Consider the following 16,752-nt stretch of genomic DNA (forward strand, 5'->3'; position numbering starts at 1 on the left):
TATTAAAGTGACAGTCAATAGTTGTTGATATTGGAACATCATTTCTTGGATCAGGAACCAAAATTCAGTTGAGATATTAGTGTTTTGTTTTCAGATAAGCGGAGAGTGCAAACTTTCATACAAACTCGTATAATCAAAAAACAAAAGCATAGTTTAGCAATAAGAAAAATACTATTATAGTCTCAAACGTTGCTTACTTGTATCAGGTATAGTTGTTCAAATACTATCTCTCATACTTGTTTGTGTCAGGGAGGTGTAAACCATGATTAAAGAAATATTCTACCTTCTATATGGGTACCGGGGGACTCTGTTACCTATTTGTTTTTTCAATATAAGATTTCACTCTAGTAATGATTGATAAAAATCTGGTTGATGTACTTATGCGCAGATATAATTTTGGAGTTCAAAGATTCTTTCTGTCCGACATTCACTTATTAGTTGGACGTAAATCCATGGCTATGCCACACTTTTAAGGATATTCTGATATTCTTGATCCTATATTTTCAGTTCATAACGGGTAATTGAATTTCAAATGGAAAGATTTGGATGCTGTTGAACAAAGGCATTGATTTTTTTTCTTTGGAGGGATTTCAAGACATCCATTTAACGATGCTAACAAAGCTAAATACAAATTCTTTTATGTCTTCTTGTATTTCCCTCTAAGGATTAACTGAAATTGGTCTGACTTTCTTTTATTTTGTTTTAGACGTACAATTCTGATTGTAGAAAATATCTTGAGTGTGAACGTTTCAATTACCCAAAACAAATGTCTAACCTTATAGATTTAGGTTCTCTTCGTATTGATGGTAACAATGCATGTCTCCATTAACTACACTTAGGTATTATTAAAAAGGGAATAGATTTGTGAGTATTATTTAACCGAATAGCTTTGGACTGTACCAGAAATTAGTCCATTGTTCAGACATCATCCTGTGTTGGACTATGAAATACATTTAGATTTATACATGATGTGGGCAGTAAAGTGAAATCGAATCGAGATATTGGTGAAAACAGTTAAACACAGATAAATAAACAGACATATTTCACTCCGAGTTGGTTGTATCCTCTGGCCTTCAGACTCATGGCCCCTACGTCACCTCCTTTCCACCTTTCCACATCTAACTTTCAGCCTTAAAGCTGTGGTTTTACATGTACCGCAAATGCACATGTCTTTTATCGGTTTGAGTTGAGAACTGAGTTGAGTAATTGGTAACAAAGGGGCATGGTGAGCTAAATCCGACCGAGCTTAATCTGAATTATTTCTTTTGAAATTTGAATTCAGAAATGATAGACCGACGTAAGCTTTTACTGATTTAATATTCTTGAAGTCGATGATATCGGTTTGTTTTACATAAGATCTTACATGTAACTATAGTGTTCTCAGAGAGAGAGAGAGAGAGAGAGAGAGAGAGAGGGAGAGAGAGAGAGAGAGAGAGAGAGAGAGAGAGAGAGAGAGAGGCGATGAATGGTCTACTTGTGTGCATATACTAATGTAAATTCTTTAACAATGATGGTTAAATTGTTGTCTGACCAAAACCAATACTTGTTGTCAAAATCCTACTGATTTTTTTATTTTTTTATTTCTAGAAACCAAGTAGCGAATATTTACCCAGTCTGTTTCCTAAATATTATAGTTACTTAATGGGTTTATCTCGCAGCAGCGATATTTTGAAGGTGAATTATTCTAGTATTTGCATGGTTGTATCCTAACAGTACTTCTAATAGTCGTGTAACTCTAACAATTAGATGGCTATGGATCCTGGCAATCTACTCCTTCATTATAACTGTCGTCCTCTCCAGATGTGTGTCATAGAATTCTAACAGTCTAACAGAGTGATTACTCCTCATTACTCCCAAGGGCTTGGTGTGAACAAGCATGTTTAACATGTTGTCAATTAAAAATGTGTAAAAAAAAATATATAAATAGATCGAGTATGCGTGCGGGATGTGGGCTTTTACAATGGAACTTTGCTGCCTTACATGTGTTTTTTAAAAAATATTTTTTTTTAATCTGTGTTGTTATAAACAAAATGTTTTAAAAGCAAGGTTACACTTTTATAATACAAAATATGTTTCATTTATTCAATGTATTGCAAAAATACGCTGTTGTTTGTCTCTTAAAAAATAATTGTATTATCATCACAATACTTTTGAAATAAGTACTCGTAAAAATCAAACTGAGGTGCTCAGAATATTTTTACAATTTTTATACGTGTACTTTACTCCTCTTTATATACTTTCATTGTTTTATTATACATTTTATGTGTCGTACTCTGTCCTTGTTTATATTAAAACTAGGAATCATTCTATGCATGGTATTGGCACATTACTTGTTCAAAAGGCGAAAAACCTGGTATTTCTTTATCTCCAAAAATGTCAAAAAAATATAAAACTATAATACATAAAGACAAAAAAGAAGAATAAATTTTTAAAAATACGAATTTCCAATTATTTTTACCAATCCCTTTTCACAAATGCTTGTTTGATGGATTTTTAATATAAGTAATAACTGGTTATCTTTGGGGAAAAAATATCACCAAATAATCCTTTTCATTTGAATAACTAACAGCAAGTTTTAAGCTCCGAAATTATGTGGTATCCAAAAGTTACAATTGGTTTTGAAATTAATACTAATAACTGATTATCTATGGAAAAAAGATCACCTAATTATCCTTTTTATTTGAATAACTAACAGCAAGTTTTTAGCTCCGAAATTTATTATGTGCTATCCAAAAGTTATATTGGTTTTGAAATTATTAAACCATATTTTAAATGAAATACTGTGTAGAACCCTCAAGTTACATGTGTTTATGAATCAAATACTCAAAATTAAGCACACGGCAGCCTCTATGATAGAGTTAAAAACAAAAATAGATGTAAAGAAATGAAATTCAATTAAAAATGTTAATAAGAAAATTATACATTGTAAAAATCATCTATTTTGTTAACACAGAGGAAGTCTCACACGTCCTGGCGATTTCTGATCGATGGCAACGATTCTGGACGATCAACACTACTCGGCAGTACAAAATCGGAGTCGGGGACACTTCTAGGTCCCCAGAAACTGGACAAGAAGTCGAGTCTGCGCGCGTCAATGGTTGCCCCGCCGGTCAAAGTAGGCTCCTACAAGGGAACCATTGTCTCCGTGAAAATACTCATCAAAAAGAACCTGGACATCAACCGATCGCTGAAGAAACAGTTGTACATCAGGAAGGAGATGACGCATGACAACATCAACAGATTTATCGGAATGAGTGTCGAATCCCCGCATCTATATATAGTAACACAATACTGTGCCAGGGGCAGTCTCAAGGTGGGTTTCGATAAGAAATTCTACATATCTGACATCAGTGTAATAGCCGGTTGTCGATACATATGCATGTGTACTAAACTCGTTTTAAACAAAGGTTTCCGTTTTTATTTGAGTGAAAGTGATTGCATGTTGTACCGACAGCTGACCAACGAAGGTCAATTATCAACGCGATTATTTCAGATATTCAAACAAACAACTGTGGGGGAACTTGTTAACTAGGAAGTGCACATGTATCATTTGTAAAACAATTTAAATATTATGTTATATGCAGTTATTCTTAGAAGTCAGCAGTATGCGCCTCCAAATAGTAGTTGTTCATGAAAACTGTTTGTTTGTTTACTAGTATTCACACGAACAATGCGTCAACCGCGTTTTTATTTTTATCATGACCTAAATATTCAAGATAAATGATTATATTTTTCATTATCTAAGGGGGTTTTCTCTTGTTGGTTTTTTTTGTTCCTGCTCAAAGACTCGAATCCGAGTTGATGAAAGAATTTGCTGTAAGGAATTCGATATGATCATGCCAGGAGAAGATGCATCATGTCTTCTGTAGCAATACCGACATTCCTCTCGTTTGTCTGGGAGATTCATTAGATACCTTGACCGACTTTCTACTTTCTTACTCTATCCGCGATTATTTTGATATAATATTTAGGCCGTTTTTATACGTAGGGGCGGCGCTGATCCCCAAAATGAAAACAAAAGTGTCCCCAAAAATGAGGTATTTGTTTAATTCTGTTTAAATTTTGAACAGTTATCATCACGTAATAAAACGTAACGCTTTGCTTAATTTTTCATTGCAAACAAGACGCATGGTAAAGGGTCATCAGTATATGTTTCTAAATGCATTGTAACATTTTACATTCCCAAAGGAACTATAGGAGCTAAAAAAAAAACCGAATGAACTTTTAAAAAATATTCTGATAACAAATCTGCTTCTGTAAATAGAAAATGTTATCTAAAGTTATTCACTTAACGCGTGATTAATGGTAGCAGGGAAACTAGTCGAACGCGTGCATGTTGATGCTTTCTCGCTGAATTCGTATCTATTGCTAGTTGACATTTTGGAATCTGACAATATCTTAGCTTTATTTATTTATTTCGTGTTAAGAATGTCAGTTAAAAACGTTCAGGAAGAACAGAATGTGGAAATCTTCCACTGTCAAAAGTGCATTAAAATAGCATTGAAATTAAACGATTACTCTGAAGAAATTTCTTGTGATTAGATTGAATAGCCATGTCTTGTGTAATACCGTTAATTGTATGTGGAGTTAAAATTCGAGACATGACATTGCGATTCGGTCGGAAGATTGCGCAATCATGCCAGATTATATGTAAGTTAATCCTGTTATCATTTAGTTAATAAAGATCCAGCAACAAAAAGCGATAAAAAAAACCTAGTGCACAAAGGGAGTGCGTCATTACTAAATAATGTAGTAAAATCAATATTCAGGCTTTTTTATGGCCGATAATTAAAAAAAAAAGAATCGTCCCTGGTACAAAGAAGTTCTTGTTTTTCGTTAGCGAGATTTGCGCGACCGTGTGGGGGTATTTATACTTCGCTTTGTCTTTACAGACCAGAGAGTAATATTTAGGACGAAATAATTCCGAATGATGTATTTACTCACCTTTTGTAATCTTTGGATCTCAGTGAAGATTAGAACACATTTTTGTCTGTTAATAATGCAATACGTCCTCAATAACATGTTGAAGTAACAAAATAACATAACGCCACATTACTATATAAACGATATACTTTAAAAGAAAATTTATTTAAAATATTATCAATGCTTGTAGAAAAGAGATCAAGTTTTGTCTTGTTTTATTTTATATATAATATTGAAATATTTTTAAGGATATCCTAAAAAACGAAGACCTGCATCTGGATGACATGTTTATTGCATCACTCGTCGCCGATTTAGTCAAGGTAAGGATTGTCTTTCTTTAGTTTCACAATAATAATATGAATTTTGACAATTGTTAAAAAATATTTCTTTTCTTTCTATCAGGGAATGATATTCATTCACGAAAGTGAGATTGGTTTCCATGGGAACTTGAAATCCTCTACATGTCTAGTTGACAGCCGATGGGTCCTGCAGATTGCGGATTTTGGACTTCAGCAGCTGGTCAACAAAGACAACAGCCCCAAACCAGAAAACGAAAGTTATTATGATGGTATGCTATTTCATTATTACATGCATTTGATGAGTGAAAAATACTTGGAGGAATTTTTATTTACCAAAGCACGATTTAAAAAAAAATACCTCGGTAAGCTTATATTCATTTAAGGGTGCATCTCATGATGTAGAACTTAATTTGGTATTTTGTTTGTTTGATTGTTTGTTTTGAAACCCAGAGTTGTTGTGGACTGCACCTGAACTGCTCAGATCAAAAAATACTCAGCCCCAGGGAACCCAAAAGGGAGACACATACTCATTTGCCATTATATTGTATGAAATTCACGGCCAAGATGGACCCTGGGGAAAAACAAAGTACTCATCAGCAGGTGTGTATTGACCAAGTCTATCAATGTTTGACTTAATTCATTTTCGTCAAAACGTAAATTTATTTAACATGGATTCTGAAAGATGATCATTTCTTCGACGAATTTCGTAACTGCATACCTAAAAGTGTAAAATTGTGTATTTTCGTCATACATATTGAATTATTTCGAATATCAATTTAGAAATTATCCATCGTGTGACGTCAGTAGCAGAAGACGTCCCATTCCGTCCTGACGTAAGCAAGCTGTCGTGTGAAGCATTCATCAAGCAGTGCATTACTGAGTGTTGGCACGAAAGTCACGAGTACCGGCCAGACTTTAAGTACATCAGATACCGCCTCAAACCTATGCAGCAAGGACTGTAAGAAATCGCCAAGTGTGCAAACCTTAGATATTGACTTTTGGTTCAATGTATGATTTTGAGTTTCTATATTAAGATGACAATGTCACGTCTGACCTTTGGAAAAACGGTTTGATTGGAATAATGTAAAAGGCCACAAACAACCACCTTAGGAAAAGATTGTCATGTTTATAAATACACCTTTGTGTCTCATTAATACATATTCAAGGGTCTGTAATACATGTATGTCCTTCTATATTCAATGATATAGAATTATAATTATTCTACAATTTACATGAAACAGGCTCGTGTAAGGTGTTTTTAAAGAGTCGTTGCTATTATTATTCTTCTGCAATAATACTGCAGTAGATACTTTAATTCCACATTTTCTTTAAATGCCAGTTGATATTATGTTTTACTCACTTTGTTCGAAGCAAACTTAAGAGAAATTTATTTCTTGCTCAATCGAATATCAAGAAAAGTTCAAGAATCATAATCAATTGTAAATTGAGTGATTAGAAACCCAAACAACAAACTTCTCAGCCCTTTTAGGAGGTCAAATTACTCATAAATAATCCAATCTAAACGATAAAGACTCTAAGCATTGGCTGTAATAAAAATAACAACGTTTTTCTTTCTAGCAAACCAAACATATTTGATAACATGCTTGCGATCATGGAGAAGTACGCAAACAATCTGGAAGCTCTTGTTGCAGAGAGAACAGAACAGCTGTCGGAAGAAAAACAGATGACAGAAAATCTCCTGTACAGAATGTTACCAAGGTAAAAATCACGTGACAGGAAATAGAGGCTGCCTATTATCCAAGTCGTGATCGAGAGATGTATAATTGATTGCCACACTGGTGATTTGCCACGAAAACATTTAAATACAATTTATTCATTATAAAAATGTCATAATCTTAGCAGTGATTGATAAGCGTAAGAAAGTATGCTACGATGTCAGGTAATGCGTTTATCGACAACGAGGCCACAATTTCCTGATAGATCACGTTCAATTCTAAACTTGTAAATAAAAAAGGGAAAGGAACATTTGTGTTCTGCCATTTTAATTAATCAAAAATGAAAGGTCTGCCTTGGTGATTATTTATAATCAAGAATTAATTTATTTCTATTCAGACCAATTGCTAACAAGCTGAAGAGGGGCCAGTACGTTAACCCGGAGAGTTACGACTGTGTGACCATGTACTTCAGTGATATTGTGGGCTTCACCGCTCTGTCGGCAGAGAGCACACCTATGCAGGTAAACCAAGGGCACACCTTAACGATCATTCCATTTTCCCTCCCCAAATACAAAAACCTAGATCTGTAGCATAGCGGTAATCTAAACATAGAATAGAACAGGTTTGGTAATGTATTTATTACCTGTACATCAGATGGAGCACGCGTATATGTAATGATGCACTTTAATGATAAAACAAATAAAATAAAACCCATACAACAAAAACAACGGGAACTTTCAACAAAATTGATTGAGCTGTCACGTTTGGTGGACATGATGTGTAAGAAGACAATACAACCCTAAGGGGTACAGTCTTTATTCCTTTGGTTACCTCAAAAAATCAGATTGATTTGTTGTTTTTCAGATTCAAGGATTTTTAAAAACTCGTAGAAACCTTTTGTTAATGTTAATTATTATAATGAATGGTTTCAAAATCTGTGTAGGCGTAGTTTAACATTGATTAGAACTTATTAAAAATATTGACGATTCTATTCTAAATCACAGGGATAATAGCAGGGTTGGTCCTTTGCTTCACTCTCTGTATACAAAAATCACAATGGCACGGCCTAAAAGTTTTAAACCCACGTCAATTGTACATTGTCCTTTTAAACTTTCATAAAAATGCCATCTCAAATGACGTCAGAATTTCAAGATTAATATTTGATCTCAAATATGTCAATGTAAGTTTATAATTAGAGTGTATAATTACAGTACATATTACGCATAATTACATTGTAAATGTTTTAGGTAATTGACATGCTGAACGAACTGTACACATGCTTCGACTCTATTATTGCCCATTATGACGTTTACAAAGTGGAAACCATTGGAGATGCATATTTGGTTGTCAGCGGACTCCCTATACGAAACGGAGACAACCATGCAGGCGAAATAGCCTCGATGTCACTCAAACTCTTGTCCGCCATATTGTCCTTCAAAATCAAACATAGGCCCGATGATACACTGAAGTTACGCATCGGTATTCATTCAGGTAAACTTAGGATACGAGCATTATTGTAATTTAAGATAATGGATACAATCTTCTATGTTTATTCAGAAGATTTCTAGGATTTTTTTTTGGATGTAGGACAAGTTTCGTAAAAAGATATGAATTATATGAAGACAAATGTGGTTCAAAACTATATAATTGTAAATTTGTAGGTCCCGTAGTAGCAGGAGTAGTCGGTCTGCGCATGCCCCGCTTCACATTATTTGGAGACACGGTGAATACAGCATCTCGAATGGAGACCAATGGATTGCGTAAGGAATTAATGAAAATGAGTTATCATAATAATTACAAACATGCACAAAAACATACAGTATTTTATTCCTTTTTTGGATTAGTTTAACTCGTTACTATATATTTCAGAAATTTTCAGTATAAGTTTGTTTTTTCATGAAACTGTTCATAAAACTAATTTGAAGGCTTGTGAATTTCATTAATTTCTATGAAATAAGACAAAACACCTCCGAATTTCCATACTTGAAGGAAACAGAGAACGTTGAATTTCATGTACATATTATACACAAGCCACCAAATGCACAGGAACATTGGTTACGTGCATCTTCTAACATTGAGTATCGCGTCAACAACTTAAAAAATAAACTATGGATTGCAATGGAGACTTTCTTTTGGTAAACAAATGACCACTCATCCACACGCTATATAAATAATTCTAACAACCTGTACTTGAAAAAAACCTTGATTTTTACAAAATTAATTCAAATAACACGCATTTTTAATAACCAGGTTTTTTCCGATTGAATTTGAACGATTTGAAAACCAGTCAAGGGAAACACCTTACTGATTACGACCTAATTGATCCCATCAAAAAAGTCATCGGTGATGACATTTTGTGTGTTCAGCTAGATAGAAATTTATGGCGCGTATATTTAAAAAATGTTGAAAGTAGAATCAAACTTTTAACACGGGGCATTGAGATCAATGGCGTCTCGTTTCAATTCTACGATTCAAATCCTTATGCAACGGGCGCAAATTCCACTGATCAAAAAACACTTAAAATACGGATTTGTGGCCTCCCTTTGTCAGTAGCAGACTCTGCCGTTCATGAAATGCTTGACAAACTTGGTGTCAAACCCACTAGCAAAATTTTATACGAAAAAATTCGTCATCCAGAAACCAATAGAATGACAAGCATCCTTAACGGTACAAGGTTCCTTTACATTGAACCACTGTCCGACGATAGAGTATTACCAAGACTCCACACTTGTGCAGGTCTACAATGCAAGATTTTTCATTTTGGTCAGCCAAAAAAAGCTTCAAACCCCATATGCACAAACTGCTGGAAAACCGGACACAATCGAACACGATGTACTTTTGATGCGGCGTGTAAAGTTTGCAAACAAACGGGACATCTTCCCGGGCAAAAGGACTGTCCATATTTCGAACAACAGAAACATCTTACACCTTTTTGTGGATCAGAAGATGTGTTATCAAATTTTTATCCATGTGAATTGGATATATGTGGAGTCAATCATAAATCTGCGGAGCACGCATTTCAATATATAAAAGCTGTGCGTTGTGGAGACCTTGAGGCGGCTAACACCATTAAGGAGGCTGACACCGCTCTCTCGGCACTTCGGTTCGGAAAGAAGGTCAAGGTGAACCAACAATGGGAATCTACAAAAGCAGAAGTCATGCAGGACATCCTTGAAAACAAATGTGTTCAGGTTCCTATGTTTCAGGAGAAGCTGCGTACCTCGAAACAATCCACCATTTTTGTGGAAGCAACATTCAATGACGAATGGGGATCAGGACTCGATCGCCAAGGTACCCTGAACACTAAACCCGAACACTGGCCTGGGTCTAACAAACTCGGTCTACTTCTGAAAAAGATCGCGAAAAAAGTCAGGAAAAGAAAACTTAGTGATAGCGTTAACCGCAAACAGAGAAACTCGAATCGGGACCAATCAAGGCAGCTCAACATCGTCCAGATGTTAAAGCAACTGAGAACAGCTTCAGACAGTGACGTTTCCGGCTGCAACCCAGACTCTGATAGCAGTTCCGATGAAGGGAAATAATCTGTTTGTGATTGTTATCGGTATGTGAATGAAGAACTCAATTATTCATAACAATTATATTTCGAAATGGTATAATTCTAATTTTTTTTATTTAAATATTACTGGGGTTTTATTCGTCTGCAATGATGCAAAATGTCAATATAACTTCTGTCAATGTACGAGGTTTAAACACTTATGAAAAAAGAAACAAATTTTTTACATGGGTTAATCAAAGTAAAATTGATGTTTTATTATTACAGGAAACACATTTTATAGAAAAATTTAAAGAAAAATATGATACTAACTGGAATGGTAAATCGATACACGCTTTTTCAGACTCAGCTTACAGTAGAGGTGTCTCTATACTTTTTAGAAAAGAACTAGATGTTCAAATACTTAATACACATAAATCAGAAGACGCACGAAAAGTTTTAGTAAATGTAACATTAAATGACGAGATATTAAGTTTTGTAAGCATTTATGCACCAAATAGTGATAATGCCAGAATACCCTTTTTTAATAGACTCAAAACCTTCATCACATGCAATATACCACAAGAAAGTAAAGTTTTTTTATGTGGAGATTTTAACTGTTGCATGGAAAAGAAAAATGATAAATCTTCGAAACGTTTGTTAGAAATTTTAAATCAGCTTGATTTTAAAGATCTTTGGCATTTTAAAAATCCGCATAAAGATGGACGCACGTGGTGTGATTCCGAGAATAACCCCAAAAGCAGAATTGATTATATCTTTGCTAAAAATATTAATCTAACCCAGATAAAAACTTTTGTTGTGAGGCACGTACCGGGAACGCATAATAATAACACAAGAATGAGTGACCATAGATATTTAAAAATATGTGCCAATTTCAATACATTAGAACGAGGCTCAGGCTACTGGAAATTAAATATCTCTCACTTAGAAAAAGAAGATTATAACGAAGGTATTAATTCTATCTTTAATCAGTTAGATGATTCTCTAGACGCTACTTCTAAATGGGAATTATTTAAAGTAAAAGTTCGGGATTTCTCTATAATATATTCCAAACAGTCTAAAAACAACTTAAGATATAAGATTAAATCAATAGAAAAAGAAATAGATTATATTGAAAACTTACCTAGTTCAGCAATAGACATGAATTTAAAAAGGAGATTAGAATCAGATTTAGATGCATTATATAATGAAATAGCTAAAGGAGCACAAGTTAGATCTAGAACAAAATGGATAAGTGAAGGTGAAAAAAATACAAATTTCTTTTTAGGACTAGAAAAGAAACATCAAACAAATAATACCATATACGAGTTAAATAGAGGAAATGAAACCGTTACATCTAATTCTGATATTTTAGAGGAAATGTCACAATTTTATGAAAATCTGTATCAAACTAAAAAAATTGAAGACGAAAAAATATGTGATTACTTAGAAGATTTTAACTGTCCAAAATTAAAGAAGAATGAAAAAGATATACTAGATTCTAGACCTACACTCGCAGAATGCAAAGAAGCTATAGATAATATGAAAAATAACAAATCTCCTGGGTTAGATGGATTACCAAGTGAATTTTACAAATCTTTTTGGAAACTTATTAGTCCTTTATTTTATGATGTGCTCATGCAAATATTTGAAAGACGAGAATTGTCATTCTCACAACGTCTAGCATTAATTACTGTTCTTTTCAAAAAAGGAGATAATAAAAATCTAAAAAATTACAGACCTCTTAGTTTGACAAACACTGACTACAAAATTATTGCGTTTATATTAGCAAGAAGGTTACAAAAAGTTATTAATAATTTAATCGGTAACGAACAGACTGCATACATCAAAGGTCGTTTTATTGGCGCCAATGCCAGAACTATTTTAGATATTTACGAGTATTGCATGGAGAATGATAAAGACGGATTATTATTGTTGTTAGATTTCGAAAAAGCATTTGATTCGGTAGAATGGAACTTTTTATTTAAAGTGCTTAAAAAATTTGATTTTGGAGATAATTTTATTTCATGGGTAAAAATACTGTATACTAATCCAATTTTTAGAATAAAAAACAATGGCTGGATTTCAAAAACATGTGAAATGTCGCGTGGTATAAGACAGGGATGTCCTATTTCAGCTTTATTGTATTTATTTATTGCAGAAATTTTAGCTATAAAACTTAAAACTAATAATGATATAAAGGGTATAAAAATTGCTAATATGAGTACTGAAATTAAAAATCTACAACATGCTGATGATGTTACTTTAGCACTTAGAGACATGCTTTCCTTAGACAAAGCCATTGAAACTGTAAAGTCTTTTTGTGATCATGCTGGATCTAAAGTTAACTTAAACAAAACACAATGTATACTTCTTGGAAAACTTAAAGATAAACATTCTAATATTGGCGAAATTAATGTCACGAACGATGCTGTAAGATGTCTAGGAATTTTTATTGGACATAATAAAGAACAATGTTTTGATTTAAACTGGAAAAAAAATTACGATGATATGGAAAAACTTTTTGAATCATGGAAAAAAAGAAAACTTACTATTTTTGGAAAAACTTGTATAGTAAATTCTCTAGCTATTTCAAAACTGATTTACGTAGGGTCGATTTTACCCCTCCCAAATCAAGATTTCTTGAAAAAGATCAAATGTAGCATTTTTAATTTTATTTGGAATAAAAGAGATAGAATAAAACGAGATACAATAATTGGCAAAATTGAGGACGGAGGCGTTGGTCTAGTAGACATAGAACTGAAACTTAAGGCTATAAAAGCATCGTGGGTAAAACGACTTGTAGATGAATCTTGCATTCTTAATAACATATTTCAAGGATATATAAAAAACACGGGGTTAGATACAGATTATATACTATCAATGTCTGAAAGAAAAGTTGAAAATATTGTATGTTTGTTACATCTACCTACTGTGTATAAAGAAATGCTGTGTTGTTTTAATGAATGTAAAAGGTTAATTAATATATCTGAACTTTCAAATGTAACATTTGCACAACAACCACTGTGGAATAATACTCTGTTTGAACATAAGGGAAAATCATTACTTTTCAAAAACTGGGTAATGAGTAAAATTTTGTTTGTTAAAGATTTATTCAACAAAAATGGTGAATTCAAAACACTACAAGAACTTTCAAATGATCTAAAGAAGAAAAATAATTGGTTGTGTGAATACAATATTTTAAAGAATGTAATTAAGAAAAAAAGTGAGTGTTTTGATATGAAGTGTTGTTTTTATACAAAAATACTGAAAAGAAATGTTTATAATTTTCATAAGGGAACATTTGATATATTCGATAAGAAATGTAAATTCTACTATGTAAACTTGCTTCATAAAAAATTCAAACCACCTTGTTACCAATCTGCATTTAACAATTTATTTAATATTGGTAGAGATAATTGGAAAGATATTTATGAAAAAAAGGTTAAGAACATGTATGACAAAAGACTTAGTGAATTTAATTATAAGTTGTTAAATAATATTTTGAATTGTAATTCCTTTCAATACAAATGTAAATCAAGGTCTAATGCAAATTGTGAATTCTGTCCGTGTGAAAAGGAGGACATTAAGCACCTTTTATTTGATTGTATATCTGTACAAAGATTGTGGCAAAAATTGAATAGTATTTTGAATTTCGATGTATGCTGGAAACACATCATTATAGGATTCTATTTAGAAAAAAATTCAAAAACAGTATTTTTAAATACAATTATATCATATGTATCATATGTAATTTATAAATATAAAATGACATGTAGAATGAATGAAAATTTTCAATCATGTAACACGCTTTTGAATTTTTTCAAAAGATCTCTCTCTAAAGAAATGGATTTGATGTTGAATTTTTCAAAAACAAAAATATATAGAGGTAAAATATTAGAACTTATTCGATTGTTATAATCTGTTTATTAGTTAAGATTTTTTAACTGCTTGTCCTGGCCCGGGGCAATCAGATATTGTAAAGGGTTGCATATTTCTGAATAAAATATATTATTAAAAAAAAAAAAAAAAAAAAAAACAACCTGTACTTGAAAAAAACCTTGATTTTTACAAAATTAATTCAAATAACACGCATTTTTAATAACCAGGTTTTTTCCCCCTAAAATTGATAAGTTTTGCAAACAGACTAGTTTGGTATGTTCAGGTTGACAAATTGTTTTGAGAACATTAATACTATATAACGAGTTCTGGTGAAACTTGTTTGACCGGTTGATTTTGGTAACACCCTTTGAGCGACATTGACCTATACAATTTCATTTTAACCAAATAATCCCAATAAGACGTTTTTCTTTGTATAAGTCGACACGTCCTGGGGGTCAATATAACGCGACGGGAAGTGAATTAAGGCGGGGTTGGTCCTGTCTTAAAGCATCTATGGGTTTGGACTGGAAAATCAGTCACGATAGTATAGCATCATTACAAATGCATTTATACGCGACTTCAGAAAATGCACGTTTTAAAGACTTCACGTGTGGCTAATTAACGATCATATTGCACTGACATTTTGATGGACGATTTGTGATAAAGAGGGGTCAGATATTTAAAGACAAATTGTGGAATACAATTATGGAAAATATCATCCCTTTCCTTGTTCCGTGTTTGTGTAATCCAAAGAAAGGTGTGCTTGCATGAAAGGTATTTGATATAACGTGAATGTTAAAACAGTTCATACCGGGACCCCTCTCCTCTCTCCCCGAAAAATATAAAACAAAATGAAAATTATTGAAAAAAGGACATTAAAAATGAGAAGATAAAACAAGACTGTGCATGGGGAGTTAAGGACCAGAGAATCACAATCAATAAAGATTTTAATTGTATTTAAATAAAAAGTAAATTATTCATATCGTTGGGATTTTTTTAAAAATATTTGTCCATCTTGAAAAAACAAAACAAGTAAATAAAGAAACCCATACTTACATTCTACATAAATATCAATGCGTTGGACTGATTAAAAAAACATACAAGAAAAATATATTATTAAAAAATCCATTACAGCTCTCAAGATTCACTGTAGCAGTCAATTCAAGGCAATTCTAGATAAGTTGGGAGGATATACTCTCTCAGAGAGGGGATATGTCAGCATGAAGGTAACAATGCCATTCAAATAGAACTTTATAATGATAGTTTTTACCAGATGTTAACAATGCAAAAACTATTTTATATAATTATCTAAACAATTTCATTATCAAAAATATTGGAAAAAGGGATAACTAGTAGCAATTTTTTTTTATATATCTTGAATATTATGTAAGTAGATTTTTGTAGATAACGTTTAAGTTCATTTTAAAGTTGTGAAATAATAAATGATCATACATTAAAATCACATGTACTCTTTTAACAAATCGGTCCATTTTAGGGCAAAGGAGACCAGTTTACATACTTTCTAGAATCGGAGGACGAGTCATATCGGAAAAGGCGGTTAGATTCACTGAGTAGGATTCAAAGGGAGTACAGTATCTCCCAAAAGTCGGACGGAACAGTTAGCGGTTGTCGCAAATGTAGCGCACAACTGAGCGAAAATGAATCTATTAACAGCATATCCGAAAAGTGTAACGGTTTCTCGGACTATTGTAGTGACTGCCTCCGGAACAGTATGCCAAAGTTTGTGTCGGAACAAAATACGAAGTGCAATAGTGGTGCTTATGAAGACGATTTTCGGCAAAACCTAGAAAATAATAATACTCGATCTCATTCCAATACCTGCGGATTTTGGCGAGAAAACGAAGTCCGAATTCCCCTAATGAACGGTAGTGATGAATTAGGTTTCTATGGACCGGAAGGGTTAGCTGATGAAAGTGTGTTATAGTTCATTATTTTCAAATAATGAGTTGATGTCTATCCATTTTCAATTCATTTTTCAAAACTTACTTGCATATCTATGTGTTATATGTATTGTATTTGTTTTGTGAACTAACCAAATGTTAAAACGAGAAGTGTGAGAGTTTTACCTCTACATGTAAATACTTAAAATGTCTGTGATAAATACAAATATAGTAAAAAGAATGCTTTTAGTTTCTTCAGTGTAAACTCCAAAATTTCAACGATGATGAACGAAGTTAATTTACACATACTCGTAGTTAAGTTTCAATTTGATATACTTTGATAACTCAACTTCCATATACAGTGCGTACCAATATTTAAAATAATATTTTTGGAAAATGCAAAAGGTTTTGGTCAGCATAGGATAAGGTTCAGTGAACCTGGTTGGTTTGTAAGGGCCACCCATGATTATAACGTATGCGTTTTTGAACACTCTTTTTGCAAAAACTGGAAATCTAGCAGGCATACCAAGTTGCAAGGAGAAAGGAAGCTAGTATGGACATTATCAAATTTCTGACTC

At 32.9% G+C, this 16,752-nt stretch overlaps 1 protein-coding gene across 2 annotated transcripts in view; it reads left to right on the top strand.

The window, feature by feature from the left end:
- The window catches only part of LOC128166891 (guanylate cyclase 32E-like), a 43,082-nt gene extending 26,665 nt beyond the window's left edge, over positions 1 to 16,417 (top strand). The window contains exons 14-25 of one of the 2 annotated variants that reach the window (XM_052832344.1): positions 1,588 to 1,674; positions 2,954 to 3,313; positions 5,172 to 5,243; positions 5,326 to 5,491; positions 5,673 to 5,822; positions 6,003 to 6,180; positions 6,801 to 6,941; positions 7,296 to 7,419; positions 8,146 to 8,389; positions 8,560 to 8,658; positions 15,408 to 15,499; positions 15,769 to 16,417. In XM_052832344.1, the coding sequence (XP_052688304.1) occupies positions 1,588 to 1,674; positions 2,954 to 3,313; positions 5,172 to 5,243; positions 5,326 to 5,491; positions 5,673 to 5,822; positions 6,003 to 6,180; positions 6,801 to 6,941; positions 7,296 to 7,419; positions 8,146 to 8,389; positions 8,560 to 8,658; positions 15,408 to 15,499; positions 15,769 to 16,218 (2,163 nt within the window). In that variant the 3' untranslated portion in view covers positions 16,219 to 16,417. The remainder of the gene's footprint in view (positions 1 to 1,587; positions 1,675 to 2,953; positions 3,314 to 5,171; positions 5,244 to 5,325; positions 5,492 to 5,672; positions 5,823 to 6,002; positions 6,181 to 6,800; positions 6,942 to 7,295; positions 7,420 to 8,145; positions 8,390 to 8,559; positions 8,659 to 15,407; positions 15,500 to 15,768) is intronic. The other variant, XM_052832343.1, reaches the window with a different exon arrangement.
- Positions 16,418 to 16,752: the final 335 nt, after the last annotated feature.

The sequence above is a fragment of the Crassostrea angulata genome, chromosome 10 (assembly GCF_025612915.1).
Source record: "Crassostrea angulata isolate pt1a10 chromosome 10, ASM2561291v2, whole genome shotgun sequence".
Lineage (NCBI taxonomy): Eukaryota > Metazoa > Mollusca > Bivalvia > Ostreida > Ostreidae > Magallana > Magallana angulata.